The 21,822-nt window shown below is 49.7% G+C and overlaps 3 protein-coding genes and 1 long non-coding RNA gene across 6 annotated transcripts; 2 read left to right on the top strand and 2 right to left on the bottom strand.

Annotated features, from left to right (window-relative positions):
* Positions 1-30: 30 nt before the first annotated feature.
* On the bottom strand, positions 31-6,851 carry COQ9 (coenzyme Q9). Of its 2 annotated transcripts, none has more exons than XM_012569383.5 (9): positions 6,741-6,851; positions 5,895-6,066; positions 5,172-5,307; positions 4,673-4,815; positions 4,326-4,410; positions 3,056-3,160; positions 1,745-1,900; positions 1,341-1,394; positions 31-141 (listed from the first exon to the last, which is right to left on the bottom strand). In XM_012569383.5, the coding sequence occupies exons 1-9, from the start codon at positions 6,796-6,798 to the stop codon at positions 106-108; spliced, it is 945 nt and encodes a 314-aa protein (XP_012424837.4). In that variant the 5' UTR covers positions 6,799-6,851; the 3' UTR covers positions 31-105.
* Positions 3,341-4,955, top strand: LOC140684862 (uncharacterized). Its single transcript, XR_012057761.1, has 2 exons — positions 3,341-4,066; positions 4,605-4,955. It is a non-coding gene; the product is annotated as an uncharacterized lncRNA (long non-coding RNA).
* CIAPIN1 (cytokine induced apoptosis inhibitor 1) lies at positions 6,754-13,916 on the top strand. Its single transcript, XM_030282560.4, has 9 exons — positions 6,754-6,886; positions 8,901-9,083; positions 9,382-9,534; positions 10,387-10,463; positions 10,722-10,890; positions 11,102-11,175; positions 11,494-11,609; positions 12,135-12,204; positions 12,715-13,916. Exons 2-9 carry the CDS (start codon positions 8,927-8,929, stop codon positions 12,823-12,825), a joined length of 927 nt encoding a protein of 308 aa, XP_030138420.4. The 5' UTR covers positions 6,754-6,886; positions 8,901-8,926; the 3' UTR covers positions 12,826-13,916.
* Positions 13,917-15,957: 2,041 nt separating this feature from the next.
* LOC101234219 (uncharacterized) lies at positions 15,958-21,768 on the bottom strand. Of its 2 annotated transcripts, none has more exons than XM_030282561.4 (6): positions 19,707-21,752; positions 18,569-18,961; positions 18,135-18,170; positions 17,635-17,739; positions 17,146-17,183; positions 15,958-16,847 (listed from the first exon to the last, which is right to left on the bottom strand). In XM_030282561.4, exons 1-6 carry the CDS (start codon positions 19,792-19,794, stop codon positions 16,662-16,664), a joined length of 846 nt encoding a protein of 281 aa, XP_030138421.4. In that variant the 5' UTR covers positions 19,795-21,752; the 3' UTR covers positions 15,958-16,661. The 2 variants fall into 2 exon arrangements, 1 of the variants encoding a protein (XP_030138421.4); XR_005981674.2 differs by having other exon boundaries at positions 16,758-16,847; positions 17,513-17,739; positions 19,707-21,768.
* Positions 21,769-21,822: the final 54 nt, after the last annotated feature.

The raw sequence follows: 21,822 nt of genomic DNA, 5'->3' as shown, positions 1-21,822 counted from the left end.
CCCCGGTGCGCCCGCAAAAAGAGTCCGTGCCAGGCTGAGTACGACTTTATTGGTGCCGGGGAAGGGCGGGCCGCGCTCCCGCCGGTGCTCGCCGCCGCTGCCGCGTCACCGGCGCTGGTTCAGCCCCGCCAGGTTCTTGATCTGTGGGCACAGGGAGAATGCGGTTTAGTGCCCCTGTCCCGGGCGGCCGCCGGAGCAGGCGCCGAGGGGAGGCCGGTGTGCTCCGAGCAGAGATGCGGGGCCGAGCGGCATCTCTGTGCTCTGGGGATGGTTTGATTCGGGAATCAAACCCGGAGCCGCCTCCGGCCGCCGCTCGGAGCGGAGCCGGCCCTCCCGGCCTGGAGGTTTCAGCTTGGGTTGATTTCTGCGGCCTCGGCAGTGAATCTGTGCTTTTGGGGCATTAAGATTCAGAATGCATCCAGGTCCTCCCGTTTATCCGGGCAGTGGATCTGCTGCAGGGACAGACCAAACATCGGTAGTGGGAGATAGCCCGGACCCGAGAGCATCGTGTGGGTGTAAAACAGAGCCCGGGACTTCTCCAGTGGAGGATCCTTTTGGCATATGCAGGTATGAGAGAGGAGAGAGCCTGAGAGACACTAAATTCCACCACAACTGCAGGGGGAAGGAGGTGGGAGGAACTCTTAAGTGCTTCATCAGTAAAAACAATGTCTAATTTATGTTCCAGCCTATTTGTCTTGTCCTGCTACAAGGTAAATGTATTGCTGATAACAAGGAAATCACTTTGTTGCTAAATGCAATGGGAGTTGTCCAAAAATAGATCACAGTGAGGCCCTGAAGTCCTTCAAAAGTCACTCCTGGGTACACAAAGGGTTATTTTGTATCCCAGAGGAAGCGCAGCTCCCTCTGCATGGACAGAAAGCAGTCCAGGACACTACCAAGAAGTAAATGAATTCTTGGAAGGACACCGAAGTAAAATGAAACAGCTTGAGGAAGTCACCCTGCTGTGGCTCAGGGACAGGTGCCACCTCCCAAGTATCCATGGGGCCACTGACCCTCTGTCAAGATTTCCAGCACAGGGCCTGGCACAGGGAGAGATCTTGTGACAAGCAATGGAGAACAGTTGTATTTATTGTGATCACCTGTCTCTCATCCCTAAAGCTCACCCTGCAGCTTCAGACTTAATTTCCTTATGCTCTATTCAAGTTCTTTCACCACAAAACAGCGAACTAACCTCAAACTACCAAGGAAATCACCCTTAAACCTAAGTTATGAAAGACAATAGTTTTTCCATTTTGTCCTCTAGATGTGGGAGGAAAACACATGCTAGCATTCAGAAGCATTCCTGCTCTCACAGCCCTGCTGGTTTCAGCATTACTTACAGTAACTGCAGCTCCCATCAGGCCCTGGACAACAGCTTCTCCAGTGGATTGTACCTGGGAGACACAGGGAGAACACAACCTTTTGCTTCCTGCAGTTGCACTCGTGGCCCCAAACACAGAGAGGGAATGCAAAACAAACACATCTCTGCTACAGAAAGGTGCTGACAGCACTGCAGACAAGTGACAGCCACAGACAAGGCACATGGAAAGGGTTTCCTGGGATGTCTCCTAACCACTGGGACAGTCTGACAAAGAGGGCACCTATATGTCAGTTTACTAAAACCCAAATCATCATTTATTGATTTTGATCCTCAGCAGACATGCATGATGGAAAAGCCAGGTATGCCTGCATATATCCTTGTGCAGAAGGGATTTGCTGCATGCACACCTGTCCCTAAGCTTACCTGACTGGCTGTGTTGCTCATGGTCATGGCATCAGCCACTCTGTTTTCTAGGAAGCGCCAAGTGTCCTCGAAGCCAGGGGACGAGTCCTGCATCATCACCAGCTCCGTGGTGTTGTAGATGCCGGTGAGCACAGCTCGCCGAGTGTACCAGTTAAACTGCACAGGGGCACAGAGAGATAAAGCTGAGTGCACATCCAGAGTGCAGCTATCAGAGAACAGCAAAGGAGAATCCCACACCCACAGCACGCTCCTTCCCATAGAGAGGGATTTGCCATTTGCAGCTGGATCTCTCAGGGCCTGAGACAAAACTCTTCCTGTTCTCTTCTGGTTCCTAAAAACCCACATGAAGGGGTCTCTGAGGCATGAGAATGCTCTGCCTGTCTCCTGCTGTTGGGAAGAGGGATCTGCTGTGAGCGACATTACTGGGACAGAGGGAGCAGGCTCAGCATCACAGCTTCCCTGGAAAACTCATGCAACCAGTTAGGAGGTGCAAACAAAACACAACTTTAGAACCTCTCCTAATCCCTGCATCAGTGAGACTTTAGGAACAGCTCAGTGCAGACACTGGCTCCAACATGTTGATTTGACTTGCATAACATATAAGGGACTTTCAGTTCCTGAAGCAATCGTGTTCTTTCAGTTGTCTTCTGGTTTATTCCTTTAATTTTTCTGCTGTCTTATTTATTTTTCACTGCAGTAGCTTCTCTTTTATACATAGATAAAAGAAGCTTATTAAAGTAGTTTGTTAAAATGATTCATTTAGCTTTTTCCATCTCACCCTACATCTGTAAGAATTAAAGTAATTTATTAATTGCTATAATTAAGGTTATAATTTTCTTTTATTTCCTGCCAGAAAGATGAAAGCTTTAATAAGCTACTGGTATTTTTAGGTAGGTTCTTTAAAGGTTTTCAAGTCAAGTCTGTAAATGCTATTGCTGGTAGAAGAGAGCTGTTTGACAAACCCACTGCTCACTTACTGAAAACTGGATTAACTTCTCAGTCTCAAAATCTCAACAACTTTGTCTGTGCCTTCAAAAAAGAAAAAAGAGCACTTAAGAGCTTAGGAAAGTAGGTCCTTTTAATTTGCACTAATCCCATTTGCAGTAATTTGCATTTAGTCTCAGTGGCTCTTAAGTCTCTTTAGAAATTAGACTGTGGTTTATAAGGACCCTTGGGTGCCTCTGAAATGCCTTCTTCACTCCACAAACAAGCCATTTGCAGAGGGACTCAGCCCCACTCCTATCTGAACCCGTGATTTTGCCAAAGTGCTGAGGGGTAGAACCAGCTTGTCCCCAAAGCACAAGGACTCACATCTGTGGACTGGTCCCCAGCATAGTGCCAGATATCATCAATCATGCTGGTGAGGAGGTTGAGGCTGGAAGGGATGTTACGTGGGAGCAACAGGACACTCAGGGCCTGCAAACCAAACACACATGGAAATGGGAACCAAAGAGAGAAGGATGTAACAGTAAAAGAGACCAACACTGCTCTGCCCTGTTATCTTTTCCCTGTTGCTCCAGCTCCCAGTGACAAGTTCTCCCAGCTCTTTGCAGTCTTTACAAGCAGTAGGATGTGCAGGGAACACACAGTGTGGCTCGTAAGTTCAGACCTCAGCCTGTACTGGAGCTGAAAGATCCCTGCTCAGTTCAAACATCCCTGTGCTGTCTCTCCTGAGCTGCCTCTCTGCCATGGAAACATCAGAGCCTGAGCTGACTCACACTGTGCTGTGCCCCTGTGGGCAGGGAGTCACATCTCTCATTTCTCTGAATTTGACTTTGAACTCCGAGCTGCAACCAAGGGCAGAACAGCACCAGCAATAATGGCCTTACTGGGATCCTGCAGCCTTTGAACATAATCACACAGTGCCAGGAGAGACACAAACCACCCACATCCTTCACAAGGCAAATTATGCTAATCTGAAAGAAGAACATGACGCCTGTACACTCTCTCTGTGCATGGGGTGCAGGATTCAGCTGCCCAAAGGCCAGCAGGGGCTCTGGACAGAGGCTGACCTTGCAGCAATCTTTGCAGCCCAAGATTAGGAACTCTTTGCTTATCACTGTAGCCACAATCCAACTCCCTTCCCACTGTGGGAAGAATGGCTTGAGAGTTAAATCTGAATTTAGAAGCATGGAGCCCTCTCAGTTCACAGCTCTACCCTCTACCCTGCAGGTGTTTGTCAGTCACACACTCGAAGGACAGTTCCCTGCAGCAAAGCATTTCTACATTTCCAGGCATGAGGTGATCCCAGTGCAGCCACAACAACACTGCACAGAGCCTGACTTGCAGTGACCCTGCAAACAGGACTGAGCAGAGACACAGGTAATCCCCTGGGGATGCCAGATGGGTGGAGTGAACAACAGAGAGCTTGGCCTTTCCAGAACTTCGAGAAACAGTTGCTCTAAGGTCACCTTTAACTGCCTCCTTCCAAGGCTGCTCTCCTCTTCAAGGTTACTAATCATTTGAAAGCAGCCAGGGCTTCATTTACTACCTTGAACTAATCTGGTGGAGAGACTATGTTGAAAGTCACAGGGTATTTAAAATACACTCAAAAGAGACAGTGTTGATATTACTTTTATACCTGGGGCCATTTCTCAATATATGGAATCAACATCCTCAGTCTGGCTTCCACAGCATCTCTCAGGAATTCATCTATAGGCTTCTTCCTGAGTAAGGAAAAAAAGTTAAGAAGAATATCCAAGTTAAACTCAATTCTGATCTTGAAAGATCAACCTCCACCTAGTTGAGCAATAGATAAGCAAACTATTATATATCCTTCATGCCTTTGGTCCTAGTCTGTATCTGGGAAGATGGTTTTATTTGGGTAATTATATTTTTAACTTAAAGCATCTGTGTACAGGTGGCCTCTGTGTCTACCCAGCTCCCAAAATCTACAAAGGAAGACATTTGTTCACACCCAGTACTCACTCTGCTTCACCCAGCTGCACTAATTTCTGCTCCTTCCTCAGCAGCTCGGACAATTTGGTGTTGCACTCAGACACAAAGTGTAGGATCAATTCACTGCCATCACTGTGAAACAGCCCTGCTGCAGCAACAGAGAGGCCCAGGGTCTGTAGGGAAGAAGAGAGAAGGACAGACCAGGTCAGACACTGCAAAGCAGGATCCAGCTAGAAAAAAGTTGTATTTATTTTGTGAAAGACATGATGTGAATTGAAACAAAGCAACACTGCATTAAAAAGTACTTCCTAGACACGTTCTCTCTTTAGGATTCACTACTCTGCACTGTGCCTTAGTCTATCTCTGAAGGGGTTTTCCTGTAGCAGCTGGGTTTCACTCCTGCCCAGTAGCATTTGCTGACCAGGGTGCATCGCCCAAGAGTATGTGGGGGAAGCATGCAGGCCTGGCTGTCTCTGCACTTCAGCTCCATCCAGTTTTCAACTGGTTTGTTGCTTCTCTCCCCACATACCTTGGCTCCCTCTGCAATGGCCTCTGCAGTCCAGCCATGTTCAGGCACAAACTCCAGCGCCGCTGTGAGGATTCGATGCTGCAGCTGCTCCTCGCTCTCATAGTCCTCAGACTCCTGGCCGCCCTGGCCAGTGTAACTATGAGAAGGTATTGTTACAGTGAGGAGAATGTCACCACCAAACAGCAGAACCTGGGCTCTGACACTCACTCGCTGACACCAGGCACATTTTGAGACCTGCTTAGTATAAACCTGGCCTCCTCCAGTAAAATCCTTCTCTGTCTAGAAAAACGATCCTTAACGAACCTTTGCTGAGAGAGAAGAGAAAAATAAGGGAAGGAGGGCTCAATGGAAATGCCTCCATGGAGACTAATCAGCCCCATATGCCCCTCCTTCACAGAAAAGTAAACTATAACCTTTTCCAACGTGAGCTTTACACTATGGGTGTATGGACAACATACGGTCCCTGTTTTTTTAGATTCACACAAAAACCCCGGAGCAAAAACTTGTGCTTTGCAGAAAGCTTCCCTCTTGAAAGCAAGCCCCATACTGTTTCCATGGTGGAATCTGCACGGTCACAGCAAACCAGCTCTCCAGCTGCTGCAGTCTGGGGCTCCTTAACTCTGGATCTTGTAGTTTTTCAGCTTCAGATGTGAAGTTCAGGAGAGCAAAAGCCTTCCAATCGCTCTGTCAGTGGGACAGTGCTAGAAGGAGCTGCTGAGTTACCTGGGATGAGGGCCCTGAGGTTTCTGTTCAGGCTGGTGACCATCTGGAGGTGAATCAAAGTGCTGCTGAGAGGAAGATGCCAATGGCTCCTTCCTGTGCTCATCGGAGGCTCTCCTCAGCGCGGCCGAGGCCTGGAGAGCACGGAGCGGTGGGTACTGCTGCCACCTGACCACTGCAAGGGAAACCAAGAGTCACATCTCCTTCCAACTCCAGGAAACATGGAAAATTAAGTTGAAGAGAGTTGTGGTGAATGCAGCTGAAAAGAACACAAATTCATAGTATCTTTTTTTACGCTTCTGTTAAGTGCCACTCTCAGCTGAGCTTATGTCTGTGTGAATGAAGCAAAAATGTTTTGTGACGGAAAGAACAGAGCAGTTTCCCAATCTTGGACTGGAAACCAGGCACCCAAACATGCCCTCTCCCATTTTGGTCCCCAATTCAGGAGTTGGGAGGAAGGTGCTGATTCCGAGCAGGGGATATAAAGCAAGTACAACTCAGGAGCTGAAGAGCCCTGACAGACACCACACACTAACCCCTGAGCGATTACCCAACGACACTCTGGTGGAACTTTTCATTTAGTTGCTGTTTATTTGATTTGGCGGCTTTTTTAAAATAAATTGGGTTTCACGGCCCACGCCTCTAACGAAAACCACCACCGGACAATCCCCCTCACACCCACCCGCCGCGCTCCCCTCACACCCCGGTGCCCTTCGCCTCACCTTGCCCCGCCCCGCCCGCGGGGGCGCGCGCACGGGGGCGCGCACGGGGGCGCGCACGGGGGCGCGCTCCCCCATCCCTCCCTCCCCTCCCCGCCCCGCGTCCCGGGCGCGCTCCCCCCGCCCTCACCCGCGCGGCCCCGCCACAGCCGCCAGCCCGCGCTCCGCAGCCCGCCCGCCGCCGCCATCTTGGAAGCGGGCAGAGCGCGATGACGTCACGGTGACGGCGTCAGGCCGGGACGGGCGAGCCGAGCCGAGCGGGCCCAGTCGCGGGAGGTGAGTGGGGAGCGGGACGGGGCTGGCGCTCCCCCTTTTTACCCTTAAAAATCTTTCCTAAGACCTCGTCTGAAGGGGTGGTGGGATGTGTGTTTCAGTAATTCATTCACGAAGTTTCCTCGCGTCTCCTGTCCTTGCTCCCGCTGAACCGTCCCTGCTCGGTGACCGAGAAGTTTACTGGGCCCGTTCCCCATGCGCTTAAAATGCGCACCCGCTGTGGGGCCGGAACGCCGCCGGAGCGTTCCGGGCCGCCGGGAGCCGGAGGGTTCCCGGCCCGCCGGGAGCCGGGGCGTTCCTGGGCCACTGGAAGCCGGAGCGTTCCGGGCCGCCGGGAGCCGGGGCGTTCCCGGGAGCCGGAGCGTTCCCGGCCGCTGGAAGCCGGAGTGTTCCCGGGAGCCGGGGCGTTCCTGGGCCGCTGGAAGCCGGAGCGTTCCCGGCCGCTGGAATCTGGTTGTGCTGCGTTAGCAGGCTGCAGTTTACAGCCCTGGAATGGTTTGGGTTGGAAAGGACTGTCACGATCATCCCATTCCAACACAGCAACTTTCTAATCTACTGAAGCGGAGCCTGCGCTATTGTTTAACCCCTTTCCTTGCCCTGTTCCTCAGGGACTGTTAAATGTCTGTGACATGGAGATAAGGAACCCTCCTCACACCATCCACACGGGATCCTCGGCCTCCTCGCAGTATCTCAGGGAGGTGGTGTTGCTCTTGATGCAATTTGGGCTCTGACTGATCTTGCAAGGTCATAACGTGCTGTTCAGAGAGGAAGCTGTGACTTCGGGTTTATCTTTCCCATCTTAGCCTAGCAGCTTAGGTATCTTTTGAGGTTTTGAGCCTTCTTCTTGGGAAAGGTGACTTTTTAATGGGATTAATATGCGTGATTACAAATGTTACTGTCTGCTGTAGCTGTTTAGCTTGTGTCACAAACCAGCTGTGAGATATTAAAGCCTGCAGTCTACATCCAAGGTGTATATTCCCTACTGGGTTGGTATTGTGGTTGTTTTAGTGTGAATTCCTACCACAGTAGCTCAGAAAAGGTGCAGATTGTCCTATTCTGAACTTGTTGGCAGTTTCCAGGAGGGAGGGGGAGTCCACAGCACACAGAGCCAGAGGAACTGTGGGTCAAAATCCACTCCCCATCTCACTGCAGTCAAATTTGGTACAGTATACTTTAGTGACAGTGTGGTGGCAGTAAGGCATTACAAAGGATGTGTGATGTAGTGATTCTTGGTAAAGACCTTGCTTACAACTGTCTCTCCAGAAATAGGTGTGTCATTTCCAGCTAATTGAAGATAGACTGGGCAACTGTTCTGGTCAACAGTGCTGTCTGTGGTCATGTTAAATTAGGAAGAAAATAGGTTTGTGTTGGATAGAGGAAAGAGGGGGGGGTCATGAGGTTCAGTAGCTGGTGCTGCTATGAGAACTGGTGATGATGGGATACTATTGCCATACAAGGAATACAATCTTATATAAAATATCAGTGGAGACAGCTTTCTCAAAACTGTCACTGCACGTTCTGTTCCGCTCCTCCCTCCCTGTAATTTGCTCATCCAGTGCCACCAATCGTAATGGTGGGAAGAGCCTCAGTCTGGAATGCTGAGAAAGTTAATTTTTTCTTCTCATGTACTGCATAAGCAAGCTCTGCTAGGTCCTGTTTGGAGTAGGAGACACAAGGCCGTGTTTAATGTCAAATAGCTGTCACTGCTCAGGAAATCCAGAAATCCTGTGTTTGTCTTGTTCAGATTTTTAAGGAAAGCAGGTAAGTTTTTTTGTTATTTTGTTGGTTTCTTTAAAGCATGGCATGCAGTCTCCCAGCAATGAACTGGAGAGAAATGGAATTATTCCCTGAAGTGTAGCTCTTTCTTCACGTCCTGCTAGCGCTCAATTTGTGGGAACTTTGTGTTGCCCATTTCCAGAAAATTATCGCCATTTATTAAAACAACTCAGCTGATTGAGTCACAGTGCACAGCGGTTCGTGCTGTGCTCAGCACTCACCCTTCCTCTCTCTCCCCCAGCCCCTGCCACGTTTGCTGCTGCTGAGATGGGGGAGTACGGAGTGGCTCCAGGCCAGCGCGTGGCCATCATCTGGGACAGCTCCTCGCCGGTCGAAGCCCTGAAGGATTTGGTGAATAAAGTCCAGTCACTGGTGGGAGCTGATAATCATATCTCTGTGGAAAATGTTAACCAACTGCCTAAGTGTAAGAATGAGCTTAATTTTTCACTGTTACCTTCAAAAGGAGAGGGTTCTGCTGCTGTGTCAGCCAACACTTTCCCACCTCGCGAGTCAGCACTCAGAACATTGACAGCACCTGCTGCTGACTCTTACCCTGGGCAGTACAGCAGGAAAAGTGATGCACCCTGGCTGTGCTTCTATGATTGGTGTCTTTAATCAGTTCCTGCTGTTGTACTCAAGCATGAGGGATGAGGGAGGTGGAACTGGTGTATTAAGCTGTGTGTGTACATGTTGAAATGTATTCTCTTGCTCTTTCTTCACAGCGGCTCACAGGGAGTCCAGTTTTGATGTAATCCTCTCTGGCATGGTACCAGGCAGTACAGCACAGCACAGTGTGGAGCTCCTGGCAGAAGTAGCTCGGATCCTTAAGCCAGGGGGCCGTGTCCTGTTGAAAGAACCAGTGGTTACAGAATCAGGTGAGAGAATCTTGCTTCCTTGGCAACATAGCATTTCTCGTGAGGATTTCTAATTCAGAGAATTAGAAAGGACAGGAACCCAAATCGACTCTGAGAGATTTTCATTCTCCTGCCACACTAACTCAAATCACAAGGTTTTTATCCTATGCTAATGCTAGTGTCCATCAGAGATGTTTGCAGTCACTCTCCTATCAAAAATGCTGGCTAGGCTTCTTCCTAAACTACATTGAAAAGCTTTAGTGACTGCTGTTTTCTCCTCAGAGGGCAGTGTTAAGTAGTTGTAGCTGTTGTGTTTCTGAGGAGCTTCTTAAGTGGTTTTAAAAACAGGTGACAGATGCTGAAGAGATTGCCCCAGAAGTCCATTGAGAAATAGTTAAAGGTTAAAAGTCTTTGGACTGAGTTTTAGGAGAAAAGCCAGAGCACCTGACATGGGACACCTGGAGGAGCCACGAGAATGCAAACACAAGATGGTTTCTTAATGTAGTGTGTTCATTTAGGAGTCCATGTTTTGAAAACTTCATGAGTAGTTTAATAGGCAAAAATGTTGGGGAGGGAGTTTGTTTGGGTTTTTTTTTAATTTTTTCTGATGTGTTTTGATTGGATTGTGAAATGTTTTGGCATATATAGAACATATTTGGAACTAGAATAGCTTTGTGACCCCACACTGTTGTTGTAATGAACAAGCTGCTGATGCTTTTTCTGGTTCATTCTGCTGTCAACTAGAAAGGGCCCAATTTTGGTACAGAAGTTTGGCTTGAGTACTCCCCCCTAAAGTTCTTGCTCTTTCAAGTTTCTCAGTGAGCTGTGTTCTTGTTCTTGCCTCCTCCTACTCCCTGCTTTTGTGTCTTGCAGGAAACAATGGCAATATCAAGACAGCAGCCAAGCTCCTCACAACTCTGACTCTCTCTGGATTGGTGGAAGTGAAGGAGGTAGGGATGTGTTTACCATTTCCAGAAATGCTCTCTGGCAGTTACCCAGGGATTTTTTGGGTAATGAGGTTTTTAGCTACCCTGGTTTAGGGTAAATGCTGTAAATGTGCATGGCCACTGCCTGGCACAAGCTTAAGTGACTGTCAGCATAGTGGTTTTCCTTAGGATTGAAAATATGCTATCTGTTCACTGGAATGCTGGGCTTGGTGTTAAAATAAAGGGTTCTGTATAAACTTAACCTTAAATCTTACTTGGCAGCTGCAAAAGGAGGCACTGACCCCAGAGGAGGTCCAGTCTGTTGGAGAACATCTGGGTTACCAAGGCAATGACCTTCTCATTATTCAGATAGAAGGCAGGAAACCCAATTTCGAAGTGGGATCCTCAAGTCAGATCAGACTTTCCTTTGCCAAGACATCTGGTCCTTCAGGTAAGGAGTGGTGCATGCTGAATATCTGGATTTCTTGTGACAGGCATCACTTGCAACAGGAAGAAAGTTCCCGAGTAGGGAGTGCTACAGTAAAAAGCTATGAAATGGGGCTTTCCAAAGTTGCTTGAACTCTTTTTTTTTTTTTTTTTTTTTTGAGTAGATGGGGCAAAGGCTGGAATAACTATTATTTCTTCCTTTGTTTTGGCTCCAGGAAAACCCTCTCTGGACCCAGGTGCTGCCAAGCTGTGGACACTGTCTGCCAATGATATGAATGATGAAGAGATGGTAAGTGGTTTTCTTTGTGAGGTTTTGCTGTTCCTTCTTTCTCCCCATTCTTTCCTATCCTAAATACTTCCAGTCATGCCTCTTAGGAAGCTTTACAACTTCAGAGGTAGGAAAACCTCCCTAGGGCAGATTAACTCATCTCCTTCATGGGGTCTAGAGAGCTCAGTGATGTGGTGAGGGCAGAGAGGAGACAGGGATAAGAGGGCAGAGCTGCAGCACTTTAATGCCAGTGTATAGATAGCACCATTTCTTTGAACGTAACTCAGCAGTGTCATTCCCTACTGAAAAGTCTCTTTGTCTCCCATGGTGTGTTTTCAGGATCTTTTGGACTCTGATGAGCTGTTGGATTCAGAGGATTTGAAAAAGCCAGATCCATCATCCCTCAGAGCTCCATCCTGCAAAGAAATGGGAAAAAAGAAAGCCTGCAAGAACTGGTCAGTGCTGGAATTCATGTATCAGTGAACCTTTCAACTACTGTAATAAGAGTTGGAGGGTTTTAAAAAAGATTGTAGGCAATTTGCTGTTTTTCAGAGCCTAACTCTCTTAGTTCATGTCCTTTCTTATCTTAATTATTGGAATGTAAATCCAAATACAGTGAGAATTGACCCGTGACTGCTACAAATTATCACAATGGTGTACATTATCAACACCCATCTTGGAGGTGACTGCATAGCTTGTGCAGCTTGGCTAAAACCCTGGTTTCTCACATTCCAAGTAGAAACAGCACATGTAGCAAGTGCTGTAGTGTCGTTTCCCACTCAGTTTAAACTTGAGGAGTGTTTCAACACTTGTTATGCAAACCATGGTGTTGAAGAGCAGAGTGAGGAGCGTGAGTCCCAGAGTCAGCTGTGTGGTGTGACAGAGCGAGGGCTGTTGCATGTGAGTAGGGCTGGCACAAGTGTTGATGACTCATGACCTTTAAGCAGATAGATGCAGGTGACTTCTTTGTTTTTCTACAGCACGTGTGGCCTGGCTGAAGAACTGGAACAGGAGAAGAAGAGCTCACAGCCCAAATCTGCCTGTGGAAATGTAATTAGTATTTTTTGTCTTTATACTATGGTTTGCAATATGTGATCTCTGTGTAAGAATTGTGTTCCCTAGTCACTGCAGCCTGAACTGGATCACTGCTTCCACACACTGCCTGTGCAGCTTCTGCAGAGCTTCAGCCTTTGCCCTGTGCCCATGTGCTCTGTACCAGCACATGCAGTCTGTTCTGACTCCCTGGGGGAGTGACCCTTTCCCTCTGTGCTCATGGCCTAACTGGGGACCTGCCCAGAGAGGATTGCCTTGTGGGAGCTCAGGGGGGCTGCCCCAGTTTGGGCACACCAAGTGGGGTGGAGACTCATTTCTGTGTGAGCCTGCACAGCTCTGCCACCCACACTGACCAGATGTGTTGAGAAGGGGGTAGAAGGGAAGCAGTTTCTGTGCTCATAGATGCTGAGGAGCATGACATCTCTTGACCTGGAGAAACCATATCACAGGGGAAGAGACCTGAAAGTGGCACCTGATTACAGACAGTGCTTTTCTTTCCCTTGCCAGTGCTACCTGGGGGATGCATTCCGCTGTGCCAGCTGCCCTTACCTGGGGATGCCTGCCTTCAAGCCTGGGGAGAAGATTCTCCTGCAAGAGAACCAGCTGCACGATGCCTAACAAAGACATGTCCTGCCAAGGACTCTGCTGCTTTTCCATCACTCTGAGGTTCTTCCTGCAGTCCTCCTCATCCTCTCAAACTCTTGCTCTCCAGTCAATACTTCATGTGGGGAGGGACACTGCAGGCACTGACACTGCTGTGAGCTCACCACTTGTCATCAGCCTTGGGCTACCTGATCCTCTGGGGACAAGTCACGGATTAGACTTCATGTTACACCTTGTTTTGGCTGACCTGACTTGATCCTGGACGCTGGCCCGTCACAGCGTGTCCCACCAGCAGAGGGAAGTACAGTCACGTGTCAGGGTGTCCTTGTGTGCCTGTGGCATTTCCCATGCCCATGTCCTACAGCTCTAATTAGTCCTGATTGTCCCTGGTGAATCAGCAGCTCTGCCTCAGTCCCCAGGGTGCTGGGCTCCTGCTCTCTTTAACCCACAGCCCCTTATGTGGAGATGGTTTAGCAGCTCCTGTGGCAAGTCAGGAGCAGGGAGGACACCTAGCAGTATGTACCCTTAGCAGTGTGCATGGGAAAGGCTGGCAGGCATGATGAATTTCCAAGTGTATTGGGAGCCCCTATCCCCAGCTGTTTTCAGCAAAATTACGAAGGTTCAGTCCCACCAAGAACTCCTGCCTTTAAGGCAGGGATCTGGTGAAACAAGATCTGTCTTGTCTTCCCACAGCTTTCAGTCTAACACAAGCTGACAACACAAGGGCAATCTGAGACCATCACCTCTCTTGGTGGTTACCTGAGTGAGTTACCTGCAGTGTCAAATACATAAGAACACAGCAATAACTTGTGGTGGCCCTCTGCTCCCTCTCCATGAGATACTATTTATTTGTGTAGTTACTACTAGTGAAGCATCCTGCAGGTGTGGGATCAGGGTGCTGTTCACTTTCTGTGCTGGGCTTGCTTCTCACCCAGGGAGGGGGAGGAGGAAAGGCCACATTCAGTCTCAGTGGGGACTGCTTTGTTTGGAGCTCTTGCCCTACAGGATGTGATCTCTTCCTGTGTGCTACCTGAGTTACTGAACTCATGGAGGGGGCTGGGATGAAAGGCTGTTCTGTTCTTGAAATAAAAGTGACCAATAGTAAAGCCTTTGTTTTAAGGCTGGTATTAGTGGTATTCTAAGTGTTCCTTCTTCTACTCAGCCTCTCAAGTGATTTCTTAAACTGTTCAAATGCTAGATTGCATCTTGGAGTTCTCCATAAGTTGTTCCTCTGAAAACTTGACTTGAATGTGTGGTATGCACTGGAAACAACAGATGTTAAGGAAAACTTAAGAAAACACCTTTCTGACTGCTCCAGATGCTGCTCTGGGAATCACACTTGCAGTGCCCTAGGCTGTCACTGGTGGGACTGAAGCCCCTTCCTTCCAGAGGACAAGCTTTCCCAGAACCCTCTTTCACTCCTCCCCAGTCCCTGCTTCTGTCATCAGTGAGAACACTCCCAAGGAGACAGGATTTGTGTGATAAACCACCTGTCCAACCAACTTGTTGCTCCTAGCTAGTGATGATCCTAGAAGGAAATGGGCAAAAGCCTCTGCACACTTATGGCCTTTAGGGGTTTCATTGCCTTTTCTCAGCCTCACTGGTAGTAGAACATCAGATGTCTTTATGAGGTCCTCCTTAAAGGCAGCCCTTACCCTGAACTCCACTTTCCTCTTGCCCAGACTGGGAGAAGCAGCACTTGTTTCTCTGCATGAGTCAGCCTTCCTTTTTATGGCCAGCAGAGCTTGGGGGCAGCAAGGACACACTTTGTGCTCCTGGCACGAAAACCCATTGTGGATGTTTCACCCACCTGCCTTGGGTGCACACAGGGACAAGGAGCCCCCTCCATATGGAGGAGTTTGGGGACAGGAGAGCATTGTGTTTATTATTGCTTCACCTTCACACACTTGCTTAACTGCTTGTGATAGCATCTTTCTGAGAAGTGAAAGTTGGAGGCTCAGCTCTAGCCATAGTAGCTGCTTCACCTTTTTAAAAATAGCCAATGAGCAAAGATTGCCCCCACCCTTCCTCCCTGCACTGGAGAGGTTGCCTCAGCTAGTTCCTCCAGCAGCCCTGGCTGCCTTTCCCTGCCTCTTGTTCGCTGGTGTTATTGCTCCAAGGCTATTTCATGGCTTCTTGCCTGGTTCCCTGTTAAAGAAGCTATACCAGATCTGATTCCCCACTAACCTTGGGCATAAAGGAGGATGCAAATGCAGCACTATGAATGTCCCAGCTTTCTCCATTTCATTGATCAATTACTCTTCCCTGGTGAAGCAATGAGCCATGGTTTTCCTTCCACTTCTTTTCAAGGCAGTTAAGCAAATACAGAGCCTCTGGCAGACTTTGTTAGTCTTAATTTGATTTGTACCTCAGCTTTCCAATTTTGCCTCTTTGCAATTAGTGAGCACGTCATTCTGCTCATGTCCTTTGTGGTTTTCCTCATGGCCTTCTATTTTGGCCAGTGGGATTCTGAAGAAGTCTGCAGCTATATTTGCCTCCTCTGAAACTTCCCCCCTTTCCCTCAGCAAATAATAAGTGGCTACCAAGGTTATTAGTACAAGTCTCAGGTGTCTGGCTCAGCTCTTCTTGAGTTCACGAGCAGTCTGTCCTTCTTAGTTGAAGGTTTTTAAAAACCCTTTACTTAAAATAACTGTATAAGTCATTTCATGCTATAGACACAAGAGAAGGGCTATGCTGGTCTAGCCCAAGGGCCACCCAGCCTGGATGTAGAGAATCATGGGATCCTTTTAGGTCAGAAAAAAGATGTTTGAGTGCAACAGTTACCCCATCACTGCCAAGCTTGTGCAGGTGTTTATGTCACTGGTGGCAGGGATGTTGATGGGGCATTGAATGGAACCTGGTCATGCAGGTGCTGATGATGTCATGCCTGGCAGAGAAGCTGATGAGATGGGTTCTTTAATGGTTGGACATCTGCTCAAGTTGGATCATATGCCCTGAGAATAACCCAGAAGATCTGGATGATCTTTTTGGGGTAATCTTTGAATCTCAACATCTGTTGTGGCTGTAACACTAAATCATCAGAGCTATGTGCTGGTTTCAAACCCAGTGGGAAAATTAACTCCTCTCCAGCTGCTCCTCTTCCCCCAGCCTCTTCCAACAGCAGAGGAAACACCAGGCAAGACCACATGTGGGAATCACAATTTTACTGAAAAACTCACAATAAACACAACATTACAATAAAAGAGGGCACAAAGGAGAGTGTTCTGTCTGTGAGAAGGTTATTCACCACCAAACCAGCAAAACCACCTAGCCACTCCCAGTACAAAGCAGATCCATGTGTATCACTGCAGCAGAACCTCTGTGAAGCAAGAAATGGCTTTTCCATCCTTGCCCCTTTTGTTTCAAGTGAGTGAACGAAGCAAAGGTCAACCCACATCACAGCAGGTGCCTGCTCTAGAGAAAATCCAGAAAATTGCTCCAGGACTTCTCATGGCCAGCATGTGCCACCCAGCATGTCCAGGACCAAGCTCTTCCTGAACACCATGTTGGCCACACAGTGTCCAGTGTCATTCCTGAACACAGAACAAGCAGCTAGAGGAGCCTGTCAGCAACTGGAGACACTGAAAATAGTTGCTGAGGTGTGGCAGTGCTTAGAGCTGCAGAAGGCAAGGGGAAAACGGGCTCAAGAGTCCTGTCCTCACTGTGAGACATGGCTTCTTCCAGGGAAACATAAAGCAGGGTTTGTGTTCCAGGGGAACATAAAGCATGGTTCTGCAGCCACTTGGGCTAATAGGTGTCTTTGGTCCCCAAGACTGCACTTCTGTATGAGCTAACATCTAGTTTTTGAGGAGATCGACCCCAACAGATGGACAACAAGCTGCTCACCTCCCTCACTTGTCTTCCTTGGGGGAGACATCCACCTCTGTGCTGGCAGCACTGCCATCCCCACCACTCTGCTTCTGTTGCAATGGCTTGATCTCGGTGTAAATGACATTGGAGGAGGCAGATGCTGTCCCCTTCTTTTCAAAATTCAGGTTGGCATAAGTCAGATCCTCAGTCCCTGTCACCGGGGCTGCCTGCAGGGAGAGAGCAATGAGTAGAGCCTTGGCTTTTCTTTCTGTGTCTCCCCAATATATTTCCACTGGCACAAATCTTTGTGCTGCCCAAGCATTACCCAGATTGCTCAGAAGTGCCACCTACTCAAACACTCATAATCCCTTATTTAATAGGAATTAGTAAGTGTTTAGGACCATGTTTTCAGAAAGCAAAGCTGATTTTACTATGAAATCCTTTAAGTGGGTATTCAACAATGCTTTTTTTGACAGGGAGGAGGAAGCGACACGTGCAAAGTTCCCCTTGGCTTACTGTACTGACCTGATTCCCCTCTGCCACTTCCACGCTCATGAGCTCTCCTGAAAAAGGAAACCTAGTTTTAATAGTAGTTAAAATAGTGACAATGATGGATCATTATTTTAAATCAAGAAAATAATTAAAATAATGAAGCAAACATCTGCATTGGTCCTGCTTTTGTTGTGGGAGAGGATGAGGCACTGCAGCTCTGTGGTTCAGGAGACGGTCAGAGGGCTGCAGGGCTTAAAAGTCCTTGGAGGGGCTGGAGAAGAGCTCTGAGATGGACACTTCTGAATATGCAAGACCTGTTTCAATCACACAACAGGCTGTGCCATAACCAAACTCCCACCAGCAACTGACCAGAGGAAAGGAGGGGGGTGAACCTTCTTACCACGCTGGGACAGCTTGTTCAGGAGGACTTGTGAAGAGAACACAGAGCAACTAAGATATCAAAGATGGACATTTCCCAAGCCTGGCTTTGTCCAGACCAGCAGCTGAGGAAGAAATGCCAACCTGTTCTGTTCCTTCTGCACTGCCACAGCAGGAAGCCGATTACCGGCATGTACAGGAGCGTCCCGATCGCTAAGCCAAGCAGGATGCACAGGAGGAGGTTGAGTCCTGCACACACAACATCACAGAGGCACTCGTCAGCCACCATCCCCCCTGCAGGGACACGTGCTGCCACTGCCTCCTTCATGGCATGGCCAGTTTCTTCCCAGACTTGGGCTACCAGACCCTGAACCATCTACAGCTTCAGGGTGCTGACAAAATCCAGTAGGGAATGGTCTCCAAACTCATCCAAGGGGTAGCTGGAGCATCAGAGCCCCTTCCCAGCATCACAGCCTCTGATCCACTGGTGCCTACCCCAGTTTGGCAGTGAATCCCACCCACTCATAGGAAAACATCTGTCTGTTTTCTCCCTTACTGCTCCTCCCTCTTTTTCCCTGAGGACTCCTCCTGCCCTCCACTCTTGCAGCCAGGTGACTGTGGGGACACACCTGTCCAGATCTTACCTGTGACATCAGCCTGAGGTCCTGGAGAGCCACAGCCTGAAAGGCAGAAACACAAGAGAGAGAGTGTCCAGAGGCAGAGAACACCCTGCACCCTGCTCTGCTTTGGAGCAGGAGCCTTGACCCCCCAGTCCTGGCTGTCCCTCTCCTGCCACCACAGCTCCAGCCACTTCAGTAGTTGGCTGATGTGCTGCAGCTGGAGAATATGGCAGGTCCTAGGAAGGAACCAATGGCCCAGCAGCTCCATCCCCCCCAGCTCTGTCCCCCCATCCCATGGTGGGATGAATCTGCCAAAAGCTGCTGTGCTGAGGTGGCTCCTCCAGTTCTCGGGATGCTCTCAGGGGAAATAATGCATGGAAGAAGTAGAGGAGTGCTGGATGTAGCATCCTTCTCTGCCCACTCATGTCCCCCACGGAAACAGACCCACTGCCACGTACTGCGATCTGCTGCTTGCGTGCTGTTTCCAGTGTCTGTTGAGTTTGGTCTTGTGATGAAAAGCCTACACCCACAGATTGCTGTGCAGGCTGTACACAGGCTTGAGCTGGTGAAATTCATACAGATTTTATCCAGAAACACAGTGTCGGTTTGATTTCCAGCATCTGCCGAGTTTGGTCGTATGTTGAAGACCCCAGACACACAGATTCCTGTGTGGGCTGTACACAGGTTTGAGCTGGTGAAATTCATAGAGTTTTCTCCCAGAAACACAGTATTGGTTTGATTCTCCCTCTGCAGACATCCAGGATTGTACCACTTCATCTGCACCGTGAGATTCTCCGAACCAATCTCAAGCTGCACAGTGGTGACTGGCTTTACCATCTGACTGGCTGTTCCTGGAGGAAACAAAACCAGAAGTGATAGCTGAAATATATATGATCTTACAGGGTCCTGTCCCACATGTCACTCATGAAAGACACAGTCAAGTGACCATCCTTTTCTGCAGCAGCTGATGATCTTTTCCAAATCCAGCTGCTAATGATTCTAGGCATTCTAACCATGCTAAGCACTCAACATTGAAATGTTGCGTGTTGGCTAGATCATTTTTCTTCTCCACATCCTCTCTGCTGTTCTCCATCATTTCAGGTGACATTAAACCACTTCACCTCCCTGGCAGTGCTGCTCAAACCTGCCTGAGGCAGACACTGCAAGATAAGACCTAACCCTACCAACACATCAACTGTGGCTGAAATCTGGTGAGCAAGTCCTGCTGGAAAAAAAAAAAAAAAACTATAGGAAGGCTGGTTTTGTCATAAGGAATATCCACATCTGCCCTGTGAAGCTGACTACACTCCACAATAATCAGGCTTATAAGCATTTCTGTTTCCTTCCCCCCAGCTGTTTTCTCTCCCTGCTGCTGAAGGCAAAGCTGGTTCAAAGCCCCTGGAGCTCACACCCCTTGCAAGCACAGCTGCAAGGGGGTCCCCTGTGCAAGGCACATGGCAAGGTGCTGCTGCAGAAGAGGGGCTAAATGATGCAAGAGGAGAGGTAAAAGCAGCAGCAGGCACTTTCCACACCTTCTGCAAGCATAAGCAAAGAGGGAAGAGTTCAGAGCGGAGGCAAGGGTGCTGGGGGACTCACCAGCTGGCAGGCAGATGAGGAGCAGCAGGGGCAGAAAGGTGTTGGCCAGCCAGAGCTCCTTGCTTCCCAACAGCCTCATGGTGATCATGCTGGTGGGATTGGCCGGGAGCCTCCGTCTCTCCCTGCAGTGTGGGGTCACTGCTCAGCCAAGGGGAGCCGAAGCCTTGCTGGGACCTCACCCCTGCACCACTGGGCCTGGCAGTTTCCTCTGTGCTCACAGGCTTCCCCTTCTCTTGCCTCAGCCCAGTTCTTATCTCCTCTCTTCTCTGATTCCTCCTCTGCTTTCAGCCTGACCACATACTCTTGGCCCCGAGACCCGAGTAATGTCCCGGGGGCTGCTGAGGGCCATTTCCCATTACGCCAGGGCTCAACCCAGTGACCCAGCCGCTCCCTGCCACTTCCCCAGTTTGCTGCAGCACCACCTCCCCAGCCACCCCAGCCTGCTCTGTTCTGCACCAGGGCATGGAGCCCTTGGAGGAAGCGCTGCTGCCGACAGGGCAGGGGGTGGGTGATGTCCACACCCATCTGGTGGTCGGCTGTGCTCGCTGCTGAGCCCAGGTAGGGACACACACACCCTGCCAGCCCCCAGGGACTTGCGGTTTGACACAGGGATGGGCTTGATCAGTGTTCTGGCTGTGGACGTACATGGCCCTGCGGAGCCATGAGGACCCAGATCCCAGCTCCTGTCATTTCATTGCCACTTCCCTGTACTTCCCTGCCACCTCTGGCATGAGGGACATGAACATCCACCAGACCAGACACAGCTGTGTCACCCTTGCCACCAAGGGGACATGAGCAGCAGTCAGCACGTGCAGGCCCCTCTGCCCCCCAGCCTCTGTGGGTGCAATCTCTGCTGCTCTCCACTGCCTGCCACCACTCTTTCCTCTTCATACTGAAAGCAAAACCTACTCCCATCTGCCATTTCTTCCCCTCTAGTTTCTATCAGCATCCACCATGCTGGGCACACACAGCCCAGCCACACATGTCTCCAGAAGAAAGGGTGTTCACTGGAGCTCTGTGCCACCAGCCAGAGGAACATCCTGGCTGAAGCTGAGGTCTCATCTGTAAACCAACCCGCATGAGGAAACAACAACACCAGCATGATATTTGCTGATAAGATGGTACAAGATCTACAAGAATGACAAGTGAGAGATTCTGTATCCCTTTTGCTCTCCCCTCTGGATCTCTACATTTCTTCCATGCTCTTTCTTATGCTCAGTTCCTCTCTGCATTTGAATCTTCATCTTCTCTCATTTCACAACTGCATATCGATGTGTACTTGTTTGCTTCCTTCCTTTTCATTTCTATTCTGGTTCTCACGTTTCCTGGCACTGATGAAGCCAAGACCTTCTCCAGCAAGACGTGCCTTCCCCCTGTTCCCAGCTGTGGTGCTGGTGGGACTAAAGGTTAAGGTCTTGCTTTCTGCTGACTCCACAGAGGTGCTCTCCTACCAGAGCCCCTTCCAGGTCCAACAGCCACATTCCATGGTGCTCTCTGCCAAGGAGAAAAGAGAGCAGGAAATGACAAGCTGCTGTTTGTAACAGGGTGCCCCGTGTCAGCAGCAGCTACACCACACAATGCCCACAGCAGCAGGGAGGCTGCAGCTCCTCAGGAGCTCCCCGCTCCCTTGAAGCGCACAGAACAGGGAAATACAGAACAGGTTTTCCTCTCCCAGCTGCGGGGAGCCGGCGATGTGCGATGCTGGTGAGGATGATGAGCGCTGTGAGAAGAGCTGTTTTCAGTCCGTGGCTTTACAGAGGCTCTTCCTTGGGTGTCCCGGTGCTCTGCCCTCCGCAGGGCCGCCAAAAGCTGTCCTGCCCCCGGCCCGAACCTCACAGCACCGTGGGGTGACGGAGCTCGGGGCATATCGATCTGAGGCCCCTGAGCCCTCAGGGAGCTCGGAAAAGCCAGCGTCAGAGCACCGGGTGCTGCGCCAGAGCTGGAGGTGCTGCAGACACTGGCGGTGCCCGCGGCTCCCTGAGGCAGAGCACCGCCAAGATCGGCCGCCCCGGAGACCGGCTCCGGGCACGGCCCCAGAGCCTCACCACAGCTCACCGCGCTGCTCTCTCATTGGCTGTTTTCTCTGTCCGTCACATAAATCCCGCCTCTTCGCCCA

This window comes from Taeniopygia guttata, chromosome 11 (genome assembly GCF_048771995.1).
Source record: "Taeniopygia guttata chromosome 11, bTaeGut7.mat, whole genome shotgun sequence".
Classification (NCBI taxonomy): domain Eukaryota; kingdom Metazoa; phylum Chordata; class Aves; order Passeriformes; family Estrildidae; genus Taeniopygia; species Taeniopygia guttata.
The sequence above is the reverse complement of the archived record's forward strand: the minus strand, read 5'-3'. Positions and strand labels throughout refer to the sequence as shown.

What these genes read in the sequence shown, in the direction of transcription:
- COQ9 (XM_012569383.5), bottom strand. Translation starts at nt 6,798, where the DNA reads ATGGCGGCGGCGGGCGGGCTGCGGAGCGCGGGCTGGCGGCTGTGGCGG. An exon ending in GCTGTGGCGGGGCCGCGCGG is followed by an intron (nt 6,067 to 6,740) that starts GTGAGGGCGGGG and finishes TTTCCCTTGCAG; the next exon opens with TGGTCAGGTGGCAGCAGTAC. An exon ending in GTGCAGCTGGGTGAAGCAGA is followed by an intron (nt 4,411 to 4,672) that starts GTGAGTACTGGG and finishes TTCCTTACTCAG; the next exon opens with GAAGAAGCCTATAGATGAAT.
- LOC101234219 (XM_030282561.4), bottom strand. Translation starts at nt 19,794, where the DNA reads ATGATCACCATGAGGCTGTTGGGAAGCAAGGAGCTCTGGCTGGCCAAC. An exon ending in CCTCATCTGCCTGCCAGCTG is followed by an intron (nt 18,962 to 19,706) that starts GTGAGTCCCCCA and finishes TGTTTCCTCCAG; the next exon opens with GAACAGCCAGTCAGATGGTA. An exon ending in GTGCAGAAGGAACAGAACAG is followed by an intron (nt 17,184 to 17,634) that starts GTTGGCATTTCT and finishes TTCCTTTTTCAG; the next exon opens with GAGAGCTCATGAGCGTGGAA.
- CIAPIN1 (XM_030282560.4), top strand. Translation starts at nt 8,927, where the DNA reads ATGGGGGAGTACGGAGTGGCTCCAGGCCAGCGCGTGGCCATCATCTGG. An exon ending in CAAGACATCTGGTCCTTCAG is followed by an intron (nt 10,891 to 11,101) that starts GTAAGGAGTGGT and finishes TTTTGGCTCCAG; the next exon opens with GAAAACCCTCTCTGGACCCA. An exon ending in ATATGAATGATGAAGAGATG is followed by an intron (nt 11,176 to 11,493) that starts GTAAGTGGTTTT and finishes GTGTGTTTTCAG; the next exon opens with GATCTTTTGGACTCTGATGA.